This window comes from Nomascus leucogenys, chromosome 18, assembly GCF_006542625.1.
Source record: "Nomascus leucogenys isolate Asia chromosome 18, Asia_NLE_v1, whole genome shotgun sequence".
In the NCBI taxonomy this organism is placed as follows: domain Eukaryota; kingdom Metazoa; phylum Chordata; class Mammalia; order Primates; family Hylobatidae; genus Nomascus; species Nomascus leucogenys.
In genome coordinates this window covers 91,887,344-91,903,359 of record NC_044398.1, presented here as the reverse complement: position 1 = coordinate 91,903,359, position 16,016 = coordinate 91,887,344, and the positions used below count along the sequence as shown (strand labels likewise).

The following is a 16,016-nucleotide window of genomic DNA, read 5'->3' as shown; positions in this document are numbered from 1 at the left end:
TACACAAGACCCTGACCATTCCCCAGTCCTTTTGTCTGGCAGCCGGCGTTCCTTCACGAAAATCTGCCTGATACTTTTTATGCCATATTAATAGCAGAGGTTTACTGAGTGCCAAGCACTGAGCCCAGACATCATGTCACACGCATGACACACTGACCTCTCCCAGCCCCCCAGCAAGGGTGCCCATTTTGCAGATGAGAGCAGGTTTCCTACTTGGAAGCAGGGTTCTGTCTGGTTCACCCTTATCTTCCCTCCTTGGCCTTAGCCCAAAACCCACATAAGTGGGTGCTCAGTAAACGTTTGCGGAAGAGGAATGAGGAAGGCAGGACTCTGGGCATTATCTTGAGAGGAACCTCCGGCCCATCTGTTGTGGAAAATCTCCCTGCTAGACCGGGCTGCCATTCTGCCAATTGCTGTACCCCATACCATCCCCTGCAATCCAGTCTCCACATAGCAGCCAGCACCACTTTGAAAACACACAGCAGGCGGCTGGGCGCGGTGGCTCACGCCTGTAATCTCAACACTTTGGGAGGCCGAGGCAGGCGGATCACGAGGTCAGGAGATTGAGACCATCCTGGCTAACATGGTGAAACCCCGTCTCTACTAAAAATACAAAAAAGTTAGCCGGGCGTGGCGGTGTGCACCTTTAGTCCCAGCTACTCGGGATGCTGAGGCAGGAGAATGGTGTGAACCCGGGAGGCAGAGCTTGCAGTGAGACGAGATCGCGCCACTGCACTCCAGCCTGGGCGACAGAGCAAGACTCCGTCTCAAAAAAAAAAAAAAAGAAAAAAGAAAACACACACCAGGCTTGGTGCAGTGGTTCACGCCTGTAATCCTAAAACTCTGGGAGGCCGAGGTGGGAGGATTGCTTGAGCTCAGGGTTTTTAAGGCCTGGGCAACATAGTGAGACCCCATCTCTACAAAAAGTAAAAAATAGGCCAGGCACAGTGGCTCATGCTTGTAATTCCAGCACTTTGGGAGGCCAAGGCGGGTGGATCACTTGAGGTCAGGAGTTTGAGACCAGCCTGACCAACATGGTGAAACCTCGTCTCTACTAAAAAAATACAAAAATTGAGGTGTCGGGGGAAAGGGGAGGGAGAGCATTAGGACAAATACCTAATGCATGAAGGGCTTAAAACCTAGATGACGGGTTGATGGGTGCAGCAAACCACCATGACACATGTACACCTATGTAACAAACCTGCATGTTCTGCACATGTATCCCAGAACTTAAAGCAAAATGAAATAAAAATAAAAAGCAGTGACAGAACGCCTGCACAATGGGGGAAAAAAATAGAAAAATTAGCCAGGTGTGGTGGGCGCCTATAATCCTGGCTACTCGGGAGGCTGAGGCAGGAGAATTGCTTGAACCCGGGAGGCAGAGGTTGCAGTGAGCTGCGATGGCGCCACTGCCCTCCAGCCTGGGCGACAGAGCGAGAAGTCAAAAATAGCTAAGCATTGCCATTGCTTTTGGTGTTTTAGACATGAAGTCCTTGCCCACGCCTATGTCCTGAATGGTATTGCCTAGGTTTTCTTGTAGGATTTTAATGGTTTTAGGTCTAACATTTAAGTCTTTAATCCATCTTGAATTAATTTTTGTATAAGGTGTAAGGAAGGGATCCAGTTTCAGCTTTCTACATATGGCTAGCCAGTTTTCCCAGCACCATTTATTAAATAGGGAATCCTTTCCCCATTTCTTGTTTTTGTCAGGTTTGTCAAAGATCAGATAGTTGTAGATATGCGGCATCATTTCTGAGGGCTCTGTTCTGTTCCATTGATCTATATCTCTGTTGTGGTACCAGTACCATGCTGTTTTGGTTACTGTAGCCTTGTAGTATAGTTTGAAGTCAGGTAGCGTGATGCCTCCAGCTTTGTTCTTTTGGCTTAGGATTGACTTGGCGATGCAGGCTCTTTTTTGGTTCCATATGAACTTTAAAGTAGTTTTTTCCAATTCTGTGAAGAAAGTCATTGGTAGCTTGATGGGGATGGCGTTGAATCTATAAATTACCTTGGGCAGTATGGCCATTTTCACGATATTGATTCTTCCAACCCATGAGCATGGAATGTTCTTCCATTTGTTTGTATCCTCTTTTATTTCATTGAGCAGTGGTTTGTAGTTCTCCTTGAAGAGGTCCTTCACATCCCTTGTAAGTTGGATTCCTAGGTATTTTATCCTCTTTGAAGCAATTGTGAATGGGAGTTCACTCATGATTTGGCTCTCTGTTTGTCTGTAATTGGTGTACAAGAATGCTTGTGATTTTTGCACATTGATTTTGTATCCTGAGACTTTGCTGAAGTTGCTAATCAGCTTAAGGAGATTTTGGGCTGAGACAATGGGATTTTCTAGATATACAATCATGTCATCTGCAAACAGGGACAGTTTGACTTCCTCTTTTCCTAATTGAATGCCTTTTATTTCCTTCTCCTGCCTGATTGCCCTGGCCAGAACTTCCAGCACTATGTTGAATAGGAGCGGTGAGAGAGGGCATCCCTGTCTCGTGCCAGTTTTCAGAGGGAATGCTTCCAGTTTTTGCCCATTCAGTATGATATTGGCTGTGGGTTTGTCGTAGATAGCTCTTATTATTTTGAGATACGTCCCATCAATACCTAATTTATTGAGAGTTTTTAGCATGAAGGGTTGTTGAATTTTGTCAAAGGCCTTTTCTGCATCTATTGAGATAATCATGTGGTTTTTGTCTTTGGTTCTGTTTATATGCTGGATTACATTTATTGATTTGCATATGTTGAACCAGCCTTGCATCCCAGGGATGAAGCCCATTTGATCATGGTGTATAAGCTTTGGCAACAAAAGCCAAAATTGACAAATGGGATCTAATTAAACTAAAGAGCTTCTGCACAGCAAAAGAAACTACCATCAGAGTGAACAGGCAACCTACAGAATGGGAGAAAATTTTTGCAACCTACTCATCTGACAAAGGGCTAATATCCAGAATCTACAATGAACTCAAACAAATTTACAAGAAGAAAACAAACAACCCCATCAAAAAGTGGGCAAAGGACATGAACAGACACTTCTCAAAAGAAGACATTTATGCAGCCAAAAAACACATGAAGAAATGCTCATCATCACTGGCCATCAGAGAAATGCAAATCAAAACCACAGTGAGATACCGTCTCACACCAGTTAGAATGGCCATCATTAAAAAAGCAGGAAACAACAGGTGCTGGAGAGGATATGGAGAAATAGGAGCACTTTTACACTGTTGGTGCGACTGTAAACTAGTTAAACCATTGTGGAAGTCAGTGTGGCGATTCCTCAGGGATCTAGAACTAGAAATACCATTTGACCCAGCCATCCCATTACTGGGTATATACCCAAAGGACTATAAATCATGCTGCTATAAAGACACATGCACACGTATGTTTATTGCGGCACTATTCACAATAGCAAAGAGTTGGAACCAACCCAAATGTCCAACAAGGATAGACTGGATTAAGAAAATGTGGCACATATACACCGTGGAATACTATGCAGCCATAAAAAATGATGAGTTCGTGTCCTTTGTAGGGACATGGATGAAACTGGAAAACATCATTCTCAGTAAACTATCGCAAGGACAAAAAACCAAACACCACATGTTCTCACTCATAGGTGGGAATTGAACAATGAGAACTCATGGACACAGGAAGGGGAACATCACATTCCGGGGACTGTTGTGGGGTGGGGGGACGGGGGAGGGACAGCATTAGGAGATGTACCTAATGCTAAATGACGAGTTAATGGGTGCAGGAAATCAACATGGCACATGGATACATATGTAACAAACCTGCACATTGTGCACATGTACCCTAAAACCTAAAGTATAATAAAAAAAAAAAAATAGCTAAGTATGGTGATGCATGTCATGCTACTCGGGAACCTGAGGTGGGAGGATGGCTTGAGCCTGGGAGATCAAGGCTACAGTGAGCCATGATTGCCTCACCAAACGCCAGCCTGGGTGACAGAGTGAGATGGTCTCAAAAAAAAAAGCACACACCAGACTCTATCAACTCACCCAGTTGAGACCCTCCCCTGACTTCTCACACCAAGAATAACGTCCAAGCTCCTTCCTGCAGAGCTTGGTACAACCCCGGCATGGTCTGGCCCCCGCCTGGTGCCCCCAGCTCATGTCCCAGCACCTTCAGATTCTATGCCAGCTCCTCTGGAACACAGGTTCTAACCCAGGCTCATTCCCTCACAGGGACATGACATCACCCTGCTCCCTTGATACAGCTCATTGTGACAAGTCTTGTGTGTTTGGACTGTAAGTTCCATGAGGGCAGGGCCTTGTGTGTTCTCTAGTTCTGTTCCCAGAGCTCAGCACAGCCCCTGAACAGACTTTAGTCCTTTAGTAAAAGTTTGTTGAAATGGCTACTTTGAGGAACTTGAGGTTGATACTATATTACAGAATCAACAAGTGAGGCTCAGAGGTTGATCACAGTCCAAGGTCACACAGCGAGTACGAAAGATGAGCCAGGATTCAAACTCAGGATGCTCTGGATTGCAAAAGGTATATTCTGAACCCCTCTTCCTGTCTCCTGTCATGTTCTTGGGCTACATACATGTGGATCACATGAATAGGGTGTGTACCTGTGCGCATCTTGTGTGTCCACATATGTACACACCCATGTGGGAGCATACAGGGCAAAAGATTGTTATCCAAGCAGAGTGAACTCTGCAGGCTTCTTGGCATCCCACCCCCATTCATTTCTGCCCCTGTGCAGGCCCCCAAAACACATAACACCTTTATTAGTGCAATCAAAATGACTATGACTACTCAGGGATAGTCTTCCAGGTACAAGCTTTAATTAGTGTTGCGTAGAAATCACCATAGTAGCATGTTCCTGCAAGAAGATTGACCTCATCCTAGCATTTTCTCATCCTAGCATTTTCTCATTTGGGTGGAACACGCAGGAACAAGCCAAGGAGTGTGGTCTCATTAGTTGGATTTCCGTCCTAAGGGATAAGAGTGGGAAAGGAACCTTTAATAGCTGAGCACTTCATGAAGTCACTGACCTCCTGTAGGTCTTACAACTACTCATTTGTGATTGAATATGGGGCATAGATAGAGTTTAGACTACCGTCAGTGTCCTTTTGACCTATGTGAATCCATCTATCCATTCCATGTATGCCTTCCATTTGTCATCCATTCATTCATTAGTCATTCATTAGTTCACTCATTCCATTCATTTATTCAACAGTTCTTTCCCATTCTATCCCATTAGTCTAGATATCTATTCTAGACTATATAGATATAGAATATAGAGTATAGACTATATATAGAATATACAGTAATTATTCAATTACTCTATATTACTCTATTAAGATAGTATTTAACCAATCAAACCAACCCATCAAAACTTTTACAACTATTTAACTCTGTGTCTAACCAATTCATCCACCAACCACAATCTTCCAACTAATCGTCTACCTAACCAACCAATAACTAGCCAGCCAGTGCATTCATCCATTTATTCATCCATCCAGCTAATCATATCCAAACTTCGTATCATTCAACTAATGCATTCTTCCAACTATCGTTTCTATTGCCTATTTATTATTTGCCCACCCAGTCATCCACCCAACCTCTCAACCCCATTCATGCTTCCGTCTAGCTTATGTGCTATCTGTCCATCTTTCCATCCTCCTAATCAACCCATCCAATTTCAAAGAGCCTGTCCATCAACATATCATACATTCAACTAGCCAACTGCCATTGTTTCTCTTCTCCCTCTTCATCCTTGCCTGTGGTTCCCGTGTGACCTGGCTGCAGCCTTCCTCTCACTGCCCCCAAGTCTGCTCCCCATCATCTGTGGGCTCAGTGGCCCTTCCCCACCTCCTTAAAGGGTACCTGAGCTCCGCTTCTTGGTTTTGTACACCTGCTGGATCCTCTTGGCCATTTTTTTCTTGTTCAGCTTGCCTCCCAAGTTCTTTCTGTTCTTGGGGCAGCTGCAGCGCAGGATGGTGGGCCGCATGGGAGAGTGGTGGGAGTTCATAGTCTTTTTGTGGCACTTTGGTGGTGGACTGGCGTTGGTACTGTGGCTCTGGCAGCCGGATGAGCTGTGGGCTCCAGTTAGGTTACGGTAGCTGGCTGGGCTCTGGCTGGAGCTCCTGCTCCGGCTGCCACGCTGGCTCTGTCTGCAACTCTGGCTGAAGGTCTGGCAGTGGCGGGTACAGGTGCATGGGCTGCAGGTGCGGCTTTGGGGCCGAGAGTTGCTATGGAGCTGGGTGTGGGTGATAGGAAGGCTGTGAGTCTTGGTGTCCATAGGAGGCCACGTTTGGAGGGGCAGGGCCTCCTCCTTGTCCTCTCCCAGCAGGCCTAGCTTTACGGAGGCCCTGGCAGCCCCCCTGGTTATATAGTTGGGGCTGATTATGATGGCACAGGCCACAGGGGTGTGACAGATGTGGCCCAGCCAAGACAAAGCCCCCTACCCCTTACCCTCACCCCCAGGCTGGGGCAGCTCTCAGGGGTACCCTGGAGGTAGTCCCAGCTGCTGGTTCAGGGTAGGAGCCCTTGGGTCAGATTAAGCTGAGTCTGCATCCCAGATCTGCTTTTTCCACATGGTCAGCCCTTGGGATTTGCCTGAACAAGTCCCAGTTTCCCCATCTCTGCAGAATAGGGACAATGATTGTACTGACCTCATTTGGACGTTAGAAGAATTATTAATAAAGGAGAGAATTTATATCAAGCAGTTAGCCCAGGCCCAGCCCACAATAAGAGCTTAGTAAACATCACTGACCAGCATCGTCAGGTGTTTTTCTTAACGCCCTGGGCAGCTTGGGTGCCAAGAGTGCAGCCCTGACCCTGGTGATGGCAGCTGAATGGTGGGCAGTTGTTAAGACAGATGATTAGTGCCCAGATGATGGGGAGGTGATGATTTGGCCAGATGGCTTGGTGGATGGATGAAAGATGAGTAACCACATGGACCAAGGGGTGGTCCTGGGGCTTGCCTGGCAAGCCTACCTCCCCAGCCAGATCTAAAGTTGGGAGATTCACAGCCAGGTTGAAATCCTGGTTTGCACTGATGTCCAATCTTGCATAGACCATTGTGGTTTCTGAGGCTTAGTTGTCTTATGTGACAAAGGGGTATCTTTCCCTGTTTCCTGGTATTCTCATGGGCCTGAGATGCCTGTCAAGCTACAGGGGGCCCTTGGAAACCCATCTCTCTCCTTCAGTTTCTGCCTCTTGATTCTGCTCCCCTCTCTGCTAACAAAGCCTTGCCATACTGTTTGAATCACGCCGTCCCTGCTCAGACACCCCAGTACCTCGAGAAGAAAGCCCAGACTTATGTTTGAACACCAGGCCATTTGATCTTCTCGTTTTTGGGTTTCCATCCAGAGCCTTCCACCCCTCCCCGTCTTGGCCGATGCCTTTGGGCTTAGCCCTTGGCCCTGTACTTTCCCACTTCTCTCTCCATGGAACTGCCTGTCTCTGTCTGTCCTCCCGGAGCAGGCCCCCGGCCCAAGCCAACCTCTCACTCTGCCCATGTCCAACTTTGCCTCTTGCTATGAGGATTTGCAATCATCTGCTTTTATGGAAGTTTTTTTCTTTTTCTTTTTCTTTTGAGAAAGGATCTTGCTGTGTTGCCTAGGCTAGAGTGCAGTGGCACGATTATAGCTCACTGCAGCCTCCACCTCCTGGACTCAAACGATCCTCCCACCTCAGCCCCCCAAGTAGCTGTGACTATAGGTGCATGCCACCACACCTGTCTAATTTTTTTATTTTTATTTTTTGTAGAGATGGGGTCTCACTTTGTTGCTTAGGTGGGTCTTGAACTCATGAGCTCAAGATGTTCTCCTGCTTTGGCTTCCCAAAGTGCTGGAACTACAGGCACGAGCCAATATGCCCAGCCTTTGCAGTTTATTTCTTAATAAACATGTCAAATTTCTTACAGTGAGAACTGCTTTCATTTACTGAATGCTTTCTACATGGCTGGGCTCTGGACCTTACCCTCTCCAGGCAGCTTTGCCATCAAACCTTACAGTGACCCTTTGTAGTGGAATGAATGGCAACCCCCAAAAATCTATGTCCACGTTATAACTCCTAGAACCTGTCAATGTGATATTTGGAAAAGGGGTCTTTGCAGATGTAATTAAGCTAAGAATCTTGAGATAAGCATGTTGGCTTAGCTGGTGGGCCCTAAATCCAATGATAAATGTCCTTATGAGAGACAGAAGAGGTGTCACACAGGGAGAAGAGGAAACCATGGGAAGATGGAGACGAACTTGGAGTTCTGTGAGCTAGAGGAGGCAAGGAAGGATTCTCTGCTAAGGCCTCCGGAGGGAGATCAGCCCAGCTGGCACCTTCACTTCAGACTTTTGGCCTCCAGAACTGCAGAGTATACATTTCTGTTGTTTTAGCCACCAAGTTTGTGGTCATTTGGTATGGCAGCCCCAGGAAACTAACGCACCCCATAAGGCAGATATAATGATTACATTTAGCAAAGAGGGAACAGGCTCAGAGAGGTGGAGTAACCAGCCCAGAGTCCCTTAGCCGATCAGGGGCAGAGCCAGTCATATTCAGGTCCGGCCTCCTCTCGAGGTCACTAAGGGATTCTCGGTGATTAGAGGGACACCTGCGGCAGGGTTCTCGGGGTCCTGCCTTGGGTGGGCTCAGCAGGTCCGGTTGTGGGGTGTATGCTAGACCAAGCCGTGAAGACTTTCTTGGTCTCTGGACCCCCCTTCCCGTGGCCTCCTGCTCCTCCACTGCCAACGCCCCACTTTCCCACCCTCAAGCACATAGCCTGGAATGGAGATTGTGGCCTGCCATCAACCAGCCTCTCCGCCACACACCTTTCCAGTCCTTCCAGGGAGGGCTGACCTCTCCCAGCAGCGGGTGTGTGGCACGTCACATACCTGCCCCCGCACCCATGACAGTGAACTCTCTCCCAGGACAGCAGGGACTGTGTCTTATTACCAGGGCCCCTGGTGACTAGCAGCATGTGGGGCATGCAACGGGGGCTCAGCTCATGTTTCCTGGGCAAATGAATGGGTGGGCGGACCTTTGGGCCTTGGATAAAAGGACAAAACTGACCAACCGAGTCATTTGTGGGTCTGGAAGTAGTGGGATAACGGGGCCTCCCTTGCCTTAGGCTATTGCAGGGCAGGGCAGTGGCCTACCCTCAGGGTAGCCCAAGGCCGCTTCCTGCCCTCAAACATGGCCCCCAGAGAAACCGAGGCTTCCCTGAAAATTCCCCATCCGCCAGCCCCACTGCCACGGTACCAGCTAGGATCCCCTCGGGGACAGGGGATCAGCTGATCAGGAGAATTAGCTCAAGGTGGCTGGTGCTTGGAGGACTGTGAGGGAATGTGGTGGAGATCGTATTTGTTGCTTCTTTGGGATGGAAGGAGTGAGGGAGGAGCCGGCGGTAGGGTGGGCAGCAGACGCATTCCGAAGCTCCTTGAGGAATGTGCACCGAGCCCACAGCGAGAGGATGGGGCCTAGGTTCTGCATCTGTACCCAGTCACCTCCCTGGGCCTCTTTTGCCTACTGCTCTCATGGGGCACTCTCTCTGCCCCCAGGGCTAGACCCCTCGAAGAAGGCAGGAGTGAGCTTCCAGGTAGGGGTTGCAGATGGTTGCCAGCAGCATAGACTGGCAGTGGAAGAGTCTGCAGACAAGAAGGACCCAGAGGGAACCATCATGATCCCAGCAACAATCCCTGTCCTAGCTCAGCACTGACTGGTGCCAGGCCTGGTCCCACCCATCACTTGAGCTAATTCTCCTGATCAGCTGACCCATGAGTAGCTATTAGCTTCCCCTGAACGCCGGGAGGGGCAGCCTGAGGCTCAAAGACACGCAGTGACTTGCTCAAGGGCACGCAGCTAGCAGAAAATAAGTTTGAACCCAGGTCTGCTGAACTCCCAAGCCAGTGTTCTTAAAAGACTGTCCATAGTTGGGGTGGCACAGTGGGGCCTGCGATGAAGGCAGTTACCCTGTCCCTCTGGGTGCACTCAGCTAGGGTGTGCTGGGACTGAGAGAGGAATTTCCCCTGTCCCAGAGATGGGAAGATTTGGCTGAGATGATTTCCCCCTCCCAAAGCCCCTGAACCTGTGGCTAGGGCTTGGGAACAAGGTCACCGAGCCCTGCTGTTCAGCCTTTCTTGGCAGCTGGCCTCCCTCCACGTGTACCCACACACATACCTTCACACATGTGCACACATGGGACCAGAAGGGATAGGGTGAGGGGAAACCAGAGACAGGGAGGATTTCTCAGAGACTTTTTATTGACTCTTCTCTGAACACTGTCGCCGGAGCAGCAGTGGGCGTCCCTTCGTGGGCCTTCGTTGTGGGTCAGGAGTGTGTCTGCTTGGGCTCGGGGTTCTGCTGGGCCTCGGCATTGTCCTGGCCCTCCTCCTGCCGCTCACGCTCCATCAGCAGCAGCTTGCCCTGCACCGGCAGCTCCTCTTTCTCCTCCTCTTCCCCCTCCTCCTCCTCTTCCTCCTCTTCCCCCTCCTCCTCCTCTTCCTCCTCTTCCTCGCCCTCTGATGACAAGGAGAGGTTATCCTGACTCACACAGGCCATGAGCTTCTTCATGGAGGATTCGTGGCCCCGGCCATGGCCCATGCTGTGGCCTGTGCTGTGGCCTGGGCTGTGGCCTGTGTTGAGCTTGGCACAGCGGGAACCCATGATCCGCGTTGCCTGTCTGTCTGGACAAGGTGAGGCGGTGGGTGAAGGGGCTGCGAGTGGGGGCAGGATGCTGACATCACAAAGGGAGCCCACCCCTACTTGGGAACCTGGGTCTGAGCCAACAGCTAACTCAGACCTCAGCCACTAGCAGTTCCCAGCCCCCACAGGGGAGGTCTGCAAGGCTGAGCATTGGGGCCAGTTCGGATGCCGGCATCATAGTCCTCATTTGCCCTGGAGAAAGTTTCCCTTGTAGCTGGGATAGGAGTTAGGGATTGAATTTCTAGAAGCAGGAGGGGCACACACAGACTCCTCCCCACATCCCAGAAATCGCCAGCCAGAGAGAGCTGTCTCTGTTGAGTTTCTTGACTGTTAACCCTTGGAAATAAATCATCAAGTTGTGTGCTTAAAATGTATGCACTCTGGCCAGGCGCGGTGGCTCACGCTTGTAATCCCAGCACTTTGGGAGGCCGAGGTGGACAGATCACGAGGTCAGGAGATCGAGACCATGGTGAAACGCTGTCTCTACTAAAAATACAAAAAATTAGCCGGGCGTGGTAGCGGGCGCCTGTAGTCCCAGCTACTCGGAGAGGCTGAGGCAGGAGAATGGCGTGAACCCGGGAGGCGGAGCTTGCAGTGAGCTGAGATCGCGCCACTGCACTCCAGCCTGGGCGACAGAGCGAGACTTCGTCTCAAAAAAAAAAAAAAAATGTATGCACTCTGTAAGCTCTACCTTCATAAAACTCAGGAACGCTTGGAACTCTTCCTTCAGGGGGCCTGAAAGTGTGAAATCTTCTTGAAAAGCAATGGCTCCTAAGCATTGTTTGTCCAAGGCATGGGAACAGGCCAGAAACCAAGCTAGGATGAACAAGGGGTTGCTTTGCCCCTGACTGATGCGAGATGGACACCACCAACCGGATGCCACTCTACGCAGGTCAGGGTGGAGTGACATCCTCTTAAGTGTTTTGGGGCCACAGAGAAGACATCATGGAGCTGCCCCTTGGCAAGGTTCCCCATCTGTGCAGCACAATTTCAGCATGGGGGGAGGGGGTTTAGGACTTTGTCTTTTATACATTGAAATGAGTCTTTTGTACACTGCAATGGTATTTTTTAAATATAAATTTTTTGAGGCCAGGCATGGTGGCTCACACCTGTAATCCCAGCACTTTGGGAGGCGAGGCAGGCAGATCATCTAAGGTCAGAAGTTCGAGACCAGCCTGGCCAACATCGTGAAACCCTGTCTTTACTAAAAATACCAAAAAAAAAAAAAAAAAAATTGTTTACCTCCTCCAGCTACTCAGGAGGTTAGGCAGGAGAATCACTTAAACACAGGAGGTGCAGGTTGCAGTGAGCCAAGATCACACCACTGCACACCGCCAGGGTGACAAGAGCGAAACTCCGTCTCTGTTTTTTTCAGAAACCCGTTGCTTCCTAAAGATTGGTCATTTCTGAGCACCAGGAATCCATTTTCCAACATATGGATTGGATCTTGCCAGTCTTATCCCCCCAGTCGTCAGTGGCTGTGGTTGGCTAAATGCCTCTCCAAAATGCCCCCATCCTGATCCTGGAATCTATGATGTAAGGATTGTGAGATGGGGAGGTTATCCTGAGTTTTCCAAAGTCCCTCAGTGCAATCACAAGGGTCCTTGATTTCAGACAGGAGGTAGGAGTGATGCAGCCATAGGCCGAGAAGAGCAGGCAACAAGGATCAGATTCTCCTTGGGTCTCCAGAGGCTTCAGCCAGCACAGGCCTCACACAGCCCAGCCCATTACTCTGCATTCATCTACTCCTTGCCTTTTACCCCCTCTGTGCTGACCAAGTTGTTGCTGGAGCATGCCAGACCTGCTTCCCACCTCAAAGCTGTGGCCTGCACTGCTCCTCTACCCCCACCGTTTACACTTCCTTACACTTCCAACCACCCAACACTCAAGATGGGTTGTGTTTTTAAACTGTGGCACACTGTAGGCCTTTAAATATGGCCACAAGGTGCCTTGATATCTTTGTGACTTAATTAGGACTCAATCTGTCCTAACCATTTTCTCCTTTCATGAGGTAGGATCAGGTTCTTCACTGGAGGGGGATCCAGGCAGACCTTTGACACCATGGAAGGATGCCCAATAGACAAGACAGCGTCAGGGTGGCCTCCCAGGCACAGTAACCCTCTCCTAGGTGTCCTCAGAGCATCAGAGGTCCCGCCCTACCCGCGTCTGAGGAAGGGCTGCAGAGAAGCCTCTACCCGCCCTGGGCATGAGGGAAGCCAGGGTTGTGTGATTCGTGGAAAGAAAACCCGACAGGCCAGCGAGTGTCTTGTCAAGCTTTATTGGGCAGGTGACTTTTGCTCATTTCACTCAGATCTTGTGGGCTTCTCAGCGGCAACTCAAGGTTTGAGCATTTGATGTAGGGGAGTTGCTATGGCCTCACTCGGTGTTTCTTGGGCAGGTGACTTTGTCTTAACTTCCAGCTGGGGGCTTGAGCATTTGATGTAGGAGAATTGCTATGGCCTCACTTGGTGTTTCGGGCGACTTTTTCTTAATTTCCAGCTGGGGGTGAGGGGTGCAGGAAGCTTAGTGCCTTCTGCATCTTCTCCTCCTGGTTCTGCAGCCTTTTGGGAAAGAAAGTTCTGGTTGAGTGGGGCACCTAGGGACTCTGGGTGGGGATTGGGGTTGGGGGGCTGGAGCCTTTGTCAGGTGGAGTGGGTCCCTGCCTCCCTCCTGTGCCTGGGGTGGTCAGGGACATGCAGAGCAAGGCCGGGGCGCAGGCAGACCTGTGCGATGCCTCCTCCGCTGCCTGCAGGAGCGTCTTCTGCGCCTTCTGCAGGAGCGATGCCGCCGTCTGTGGATCCGGTGCAGCCTCCTTCGAGAGCAGTTCCTGCGCCTATAGTGAGAATGGCCGTGGGTCCTCTCGTAGACCTCGACGTGCTCCGGGCTCAGCCCTTGCTCCTCTTGGCCGTGGTGTCCTTGGTCTTGCCCATGCAACTGCTGCCCGTACACCTCGTGCAAGCGTTCGCTCAGGCTCCTCACGCAGTATCGGACCATGGTGTTGGGAGATCTGGTGGCTCCTGGGCTGAGGCTGCAGTGGGCCCTGGGGTGGGGGAGGAGGACTGAGGCCTGCCCACCTGCCCTTGGTGTTACTGTTGGTCTGGTCTGCTAGGCTCCCCGGGAGCTTGTATATAAAGGGGGCGCCCACTATGACTCGGCGGCCCCGCCCCGTCCCCAGCCTGCCCCGCCTCCTCTGTGAGGGCAGCACAGGGCCAGGGGTCACAATTAGCAGGGTCCTGGCACCCAAGCTGCAGGGCTGGAAGGGCGAGAGACCCCCTTGCTTTGCCTGTAAAGCGTGTCCTCTGTCTCTTGCAGCAGGTGAACCATACAGATGGCAGGTGTTTTATTGTCTAATCCAAGCCCTCATCTCCCGAAGCCAGTGGGCACGCACATTGTCACTTGGAAGCTTCCTTGCCAACTCACTGCTGTGCCACAGCCACCATGTGGAAGGGACTTCCATGCTTGGCTGTCTGTGCACACAGCTTACTGTTAAGATGGCAACAGCAGCAAACAGTTCCCTAATAGCTCCTATGTGCCAAGCATTGATTCATTTATTTCCCATGCGTTCACTCATTTTTTTTTCCCTCTCTCTCTTTTTTTTTTTTTTTTTTTTTTTGAGACAGTATCTGTCGCCCAGGCTGGAGTGCAGTTGTGCAATCATGGATCACTGCAGCCTCTAACCCTCCAGCTCAGATGATCCTCCCACCTCAGCCTCCCGAGTAGCTGGGACTATAGGCATGTGCTGCCACTCCCAGCTAATTATTTGTATTTTTTGTAGAGATAGATAGGGTTTCACCATGTTACCCTGGCTGGTCTCACACTCCTGGCCTCAGTGAGCCTCCTATGTCAGCCTCCCAGAGTGCAGGGATTACAGGTGTGAGCCACCACCCTGGCATTCCTTGCTCTTACAATCCCCATTTTCTGTGGGGCAAACAGGCATGAAGAAGTTGAGTTGCTCAAGGCCACTCTACTGAGAAGGCCAGGCCAGGCCAGCATTCAGATGGAGGCAGCCTGATTTTAGTCATACCCTTGGCTGTCCACCTACTCCCTAGCCCAGGGGATGCTCGCCTCTCTGCCTCTAAAATATGCATCTTCTCCCCTCCCGCTCAGCCTTGCCGGGCCTCTCATTGAACTTTGATGATCCCATTAAAGTCCAGGATCAGAATCATAGAAACTGCAAAACCAGTTTCCCTTTCATAGAGGGCAGGGAGAATGTGGGAATGTGGCAGATACACAAATTTAAGGACCTGAAGATGTAGAGATCATCCCAGATGATCTGGGTTGGCCCAGTGCAGTCACGAGAGCCCTTAGAAGAGAGAATAGGGAGGCAGGAGGCTCACAGGAAGAGAAATTGGGAGACACCACACTGCTGGCTTTGAAGATGGAGGGAGAGGCTACAAGCCAAGGGATGCGGGTGGCCTCTAGAAGCTGGGATGGACAAGGAAACGGGTTATCCTCCCCTTGTGCATCCAGGAGGAGCACAGCCCTGCTGACCCCTTGATTTTAGCCCCATGAGACTTCTTTCAGAATTCTGACGTGCAGACTATAAGATAATACATTTGTGTTGTTTAAAGCTACAAAATTTGTGACGATCTGTCACAGTGGCAATAGGAAACAAATTCAGAAGGCTTAATCTTCAGATCCTTGCAGGAGGTGATGGGTGATATTGCCATGCCCTTGGTGTTTCTATGCTGCCTCTCTTTGGGGATAAGAAGGTCCTTTATGATGGCCCTCAAGCTCTCTGAGGGCATGTGTTTAAAATATGAATGCTGAGGCCTTACCCTACATCCTGCTAAGTCAAATCTCCATGGCCAGAACTTGCAGATGAAAATAAGAAGGGGCGGGGCAGGGCTCGGTGGCTCATACCTGTAATCCTAGCACTTTGGGAGGCTGAGGCAGGTAGATCACCTGAGGTCAGAAGTTCAAGACCAGCCTAGTCAACATGGCGAAACCCTGTCTCTACTAAATATACGAAAATTAGCCGGGAGTGGTGGCGTGCGCCTGTAATCCCAGCTACTCAGGAGGCTGAGGCAGGAGAATTGCTTGAACCCGGAAGGCAGAGGTTGCAGTGAGCTGAGATGGCACCATTGCACTCCAGCCTGGGCAACAAGAGCGAAACTTCGTCTAAAAAAATAAAATAAAATAAAATAAAATAAAATAAAATAAAATAAAATAAAAATAGGAAGGGGCTGGGTGTGGTGGCTCACACCTGTAATCCCAGCACTTTGAGAGGCCGAGGTGGGAGGATCGCTTGAGCCCAGGAGTTTGAGACCAGCCAACATAGTGAGGATCCTGTCTACAAAAAATAAAAAAAATAGCCTGGGTCCATGGTGGCGTGTGCCTGTAGTTCCT

At 50.0% G+C, this 16,016-nt stretch overlaps 3 protein-coding genes and 1 pseudogene across 7 annotated transcripts; all 4 read right to left on the bottom strand.

Moving 5' to 3' along the window:
• Nucleotides 1-4,785: 4,785 nt before the first annotated feature.
• Nucleotides 4,786-6,324, bottom strand: TNP2 (transition protein 2). The gene is made up of 2 exons (XM_004091256.3): nucleotides 5,853-6,324; nucleotides 4,786-4,957 (listed from the first exon to the last, which is right to left on the bottom strand). The coding sequence occupies exons 1-2, from the start codon at nucleotides 6,265-6,267 to the stop codon at nucleotides 4,941-4,943; spliced, it is 432 nt and encodes a 143-aa protein (XP_004091304.2). The 5' UTR covers nucleotides 6,268-6,324; the 3' UTR covers nucleotides 4,786-4,940.
• A 3,968-nt stretch (nucleotides 6,325-10,292) lies between these two features.
• Nucleotides 10,293-10,628, bottom strand: PRM3 (protamine 3). The gene has a single exon (XM_003269088.2). The coding sequence runs from the start codon at nucleotides 10,626-10,628 to the stop codon at nucleotides 10,293-10,295; it is 336 nt and encodes a 111-aa protein (XP_003269136.2).
• An 817-nt stretch (nucleotides 10,629-11,445) lies between these two features.
• LOC115831360 lies at nucleotides 11,446-11,569 on the bottom strand (annotated as a pseudogene).
• Nucleotides 11,570-12,929: 1,360 nt separating this feature from the next.
• Nucleotides 12,930-13,765, bottom strand: PRM2 (protamine 2). Of its 5 annotated transcripts, none has more exons than XM_030798510.1 (2): nucleotides 13,344-13,765; nucleotides 12,930-13,228 (listed from the first exon to the last, which is right to left on the bottom strand). In XM_030798510.1, the coding sequence occupies exon 1, from the start codon at nucleotides 13,659-13,661 to the stop codon at nucleotides 13,353-13,355; it is 309 nt and encodes a 102-aa protein (XP_030654370.1). In that variant the 5' UTR covers nucleotides 13,662-13,765; the 3' UTR covers nucleotides 12,930-13,228; nucleotides 13,344-13,352. The 5 variants fall into 5 exon arrangements, with proteins under 5 accessions (XP_030654370.1, XP_030654367.1, XP_030654369.1 ...); XM_030798507.1 differs by having other exon boundaries at nucleotides 12,930-13,272; nucleotides 13,391-13,765; XM_030798509.1 differs by having other exon boundaries at nucleotides 13,391-13,765.
• Nucleotides 13,766-16,016: the final 2,251 nt, after the last annotated feature.

Excerpts from the sequence above, each read along its gene's own strand:
- TNP2 (XM_004091256.3), bottom strand. The coding sequence starts at position 6,267 with ATGGACACCAAGACTCACAGCCTTCCTATCACCCACACCCAGCTCCAT.
- PRM3 (XM_003269088.2), bottom strand. The coding sequence starts at position 10,628 with ATGGGTTCCCGCTGTGCCAAGCTCAACACAGGCCACAGCCCAGGCCAC.
- PRM2 (XM_030798507.1), bottom strand. The coding sequence starts at position 13,661 with ATGGTCCGATACTGCGTGAGGAGCCTGAGCGAACGCTTGCACGAGGTG. Across the intron at positions 13,273-13,390 it reads GCGGAGGAGGCATCGCACAG|AGTCCCTAGGTGCCCCACTC; the intron begins GTCTGCCTGCGC and ends ATCCCCACCCAG.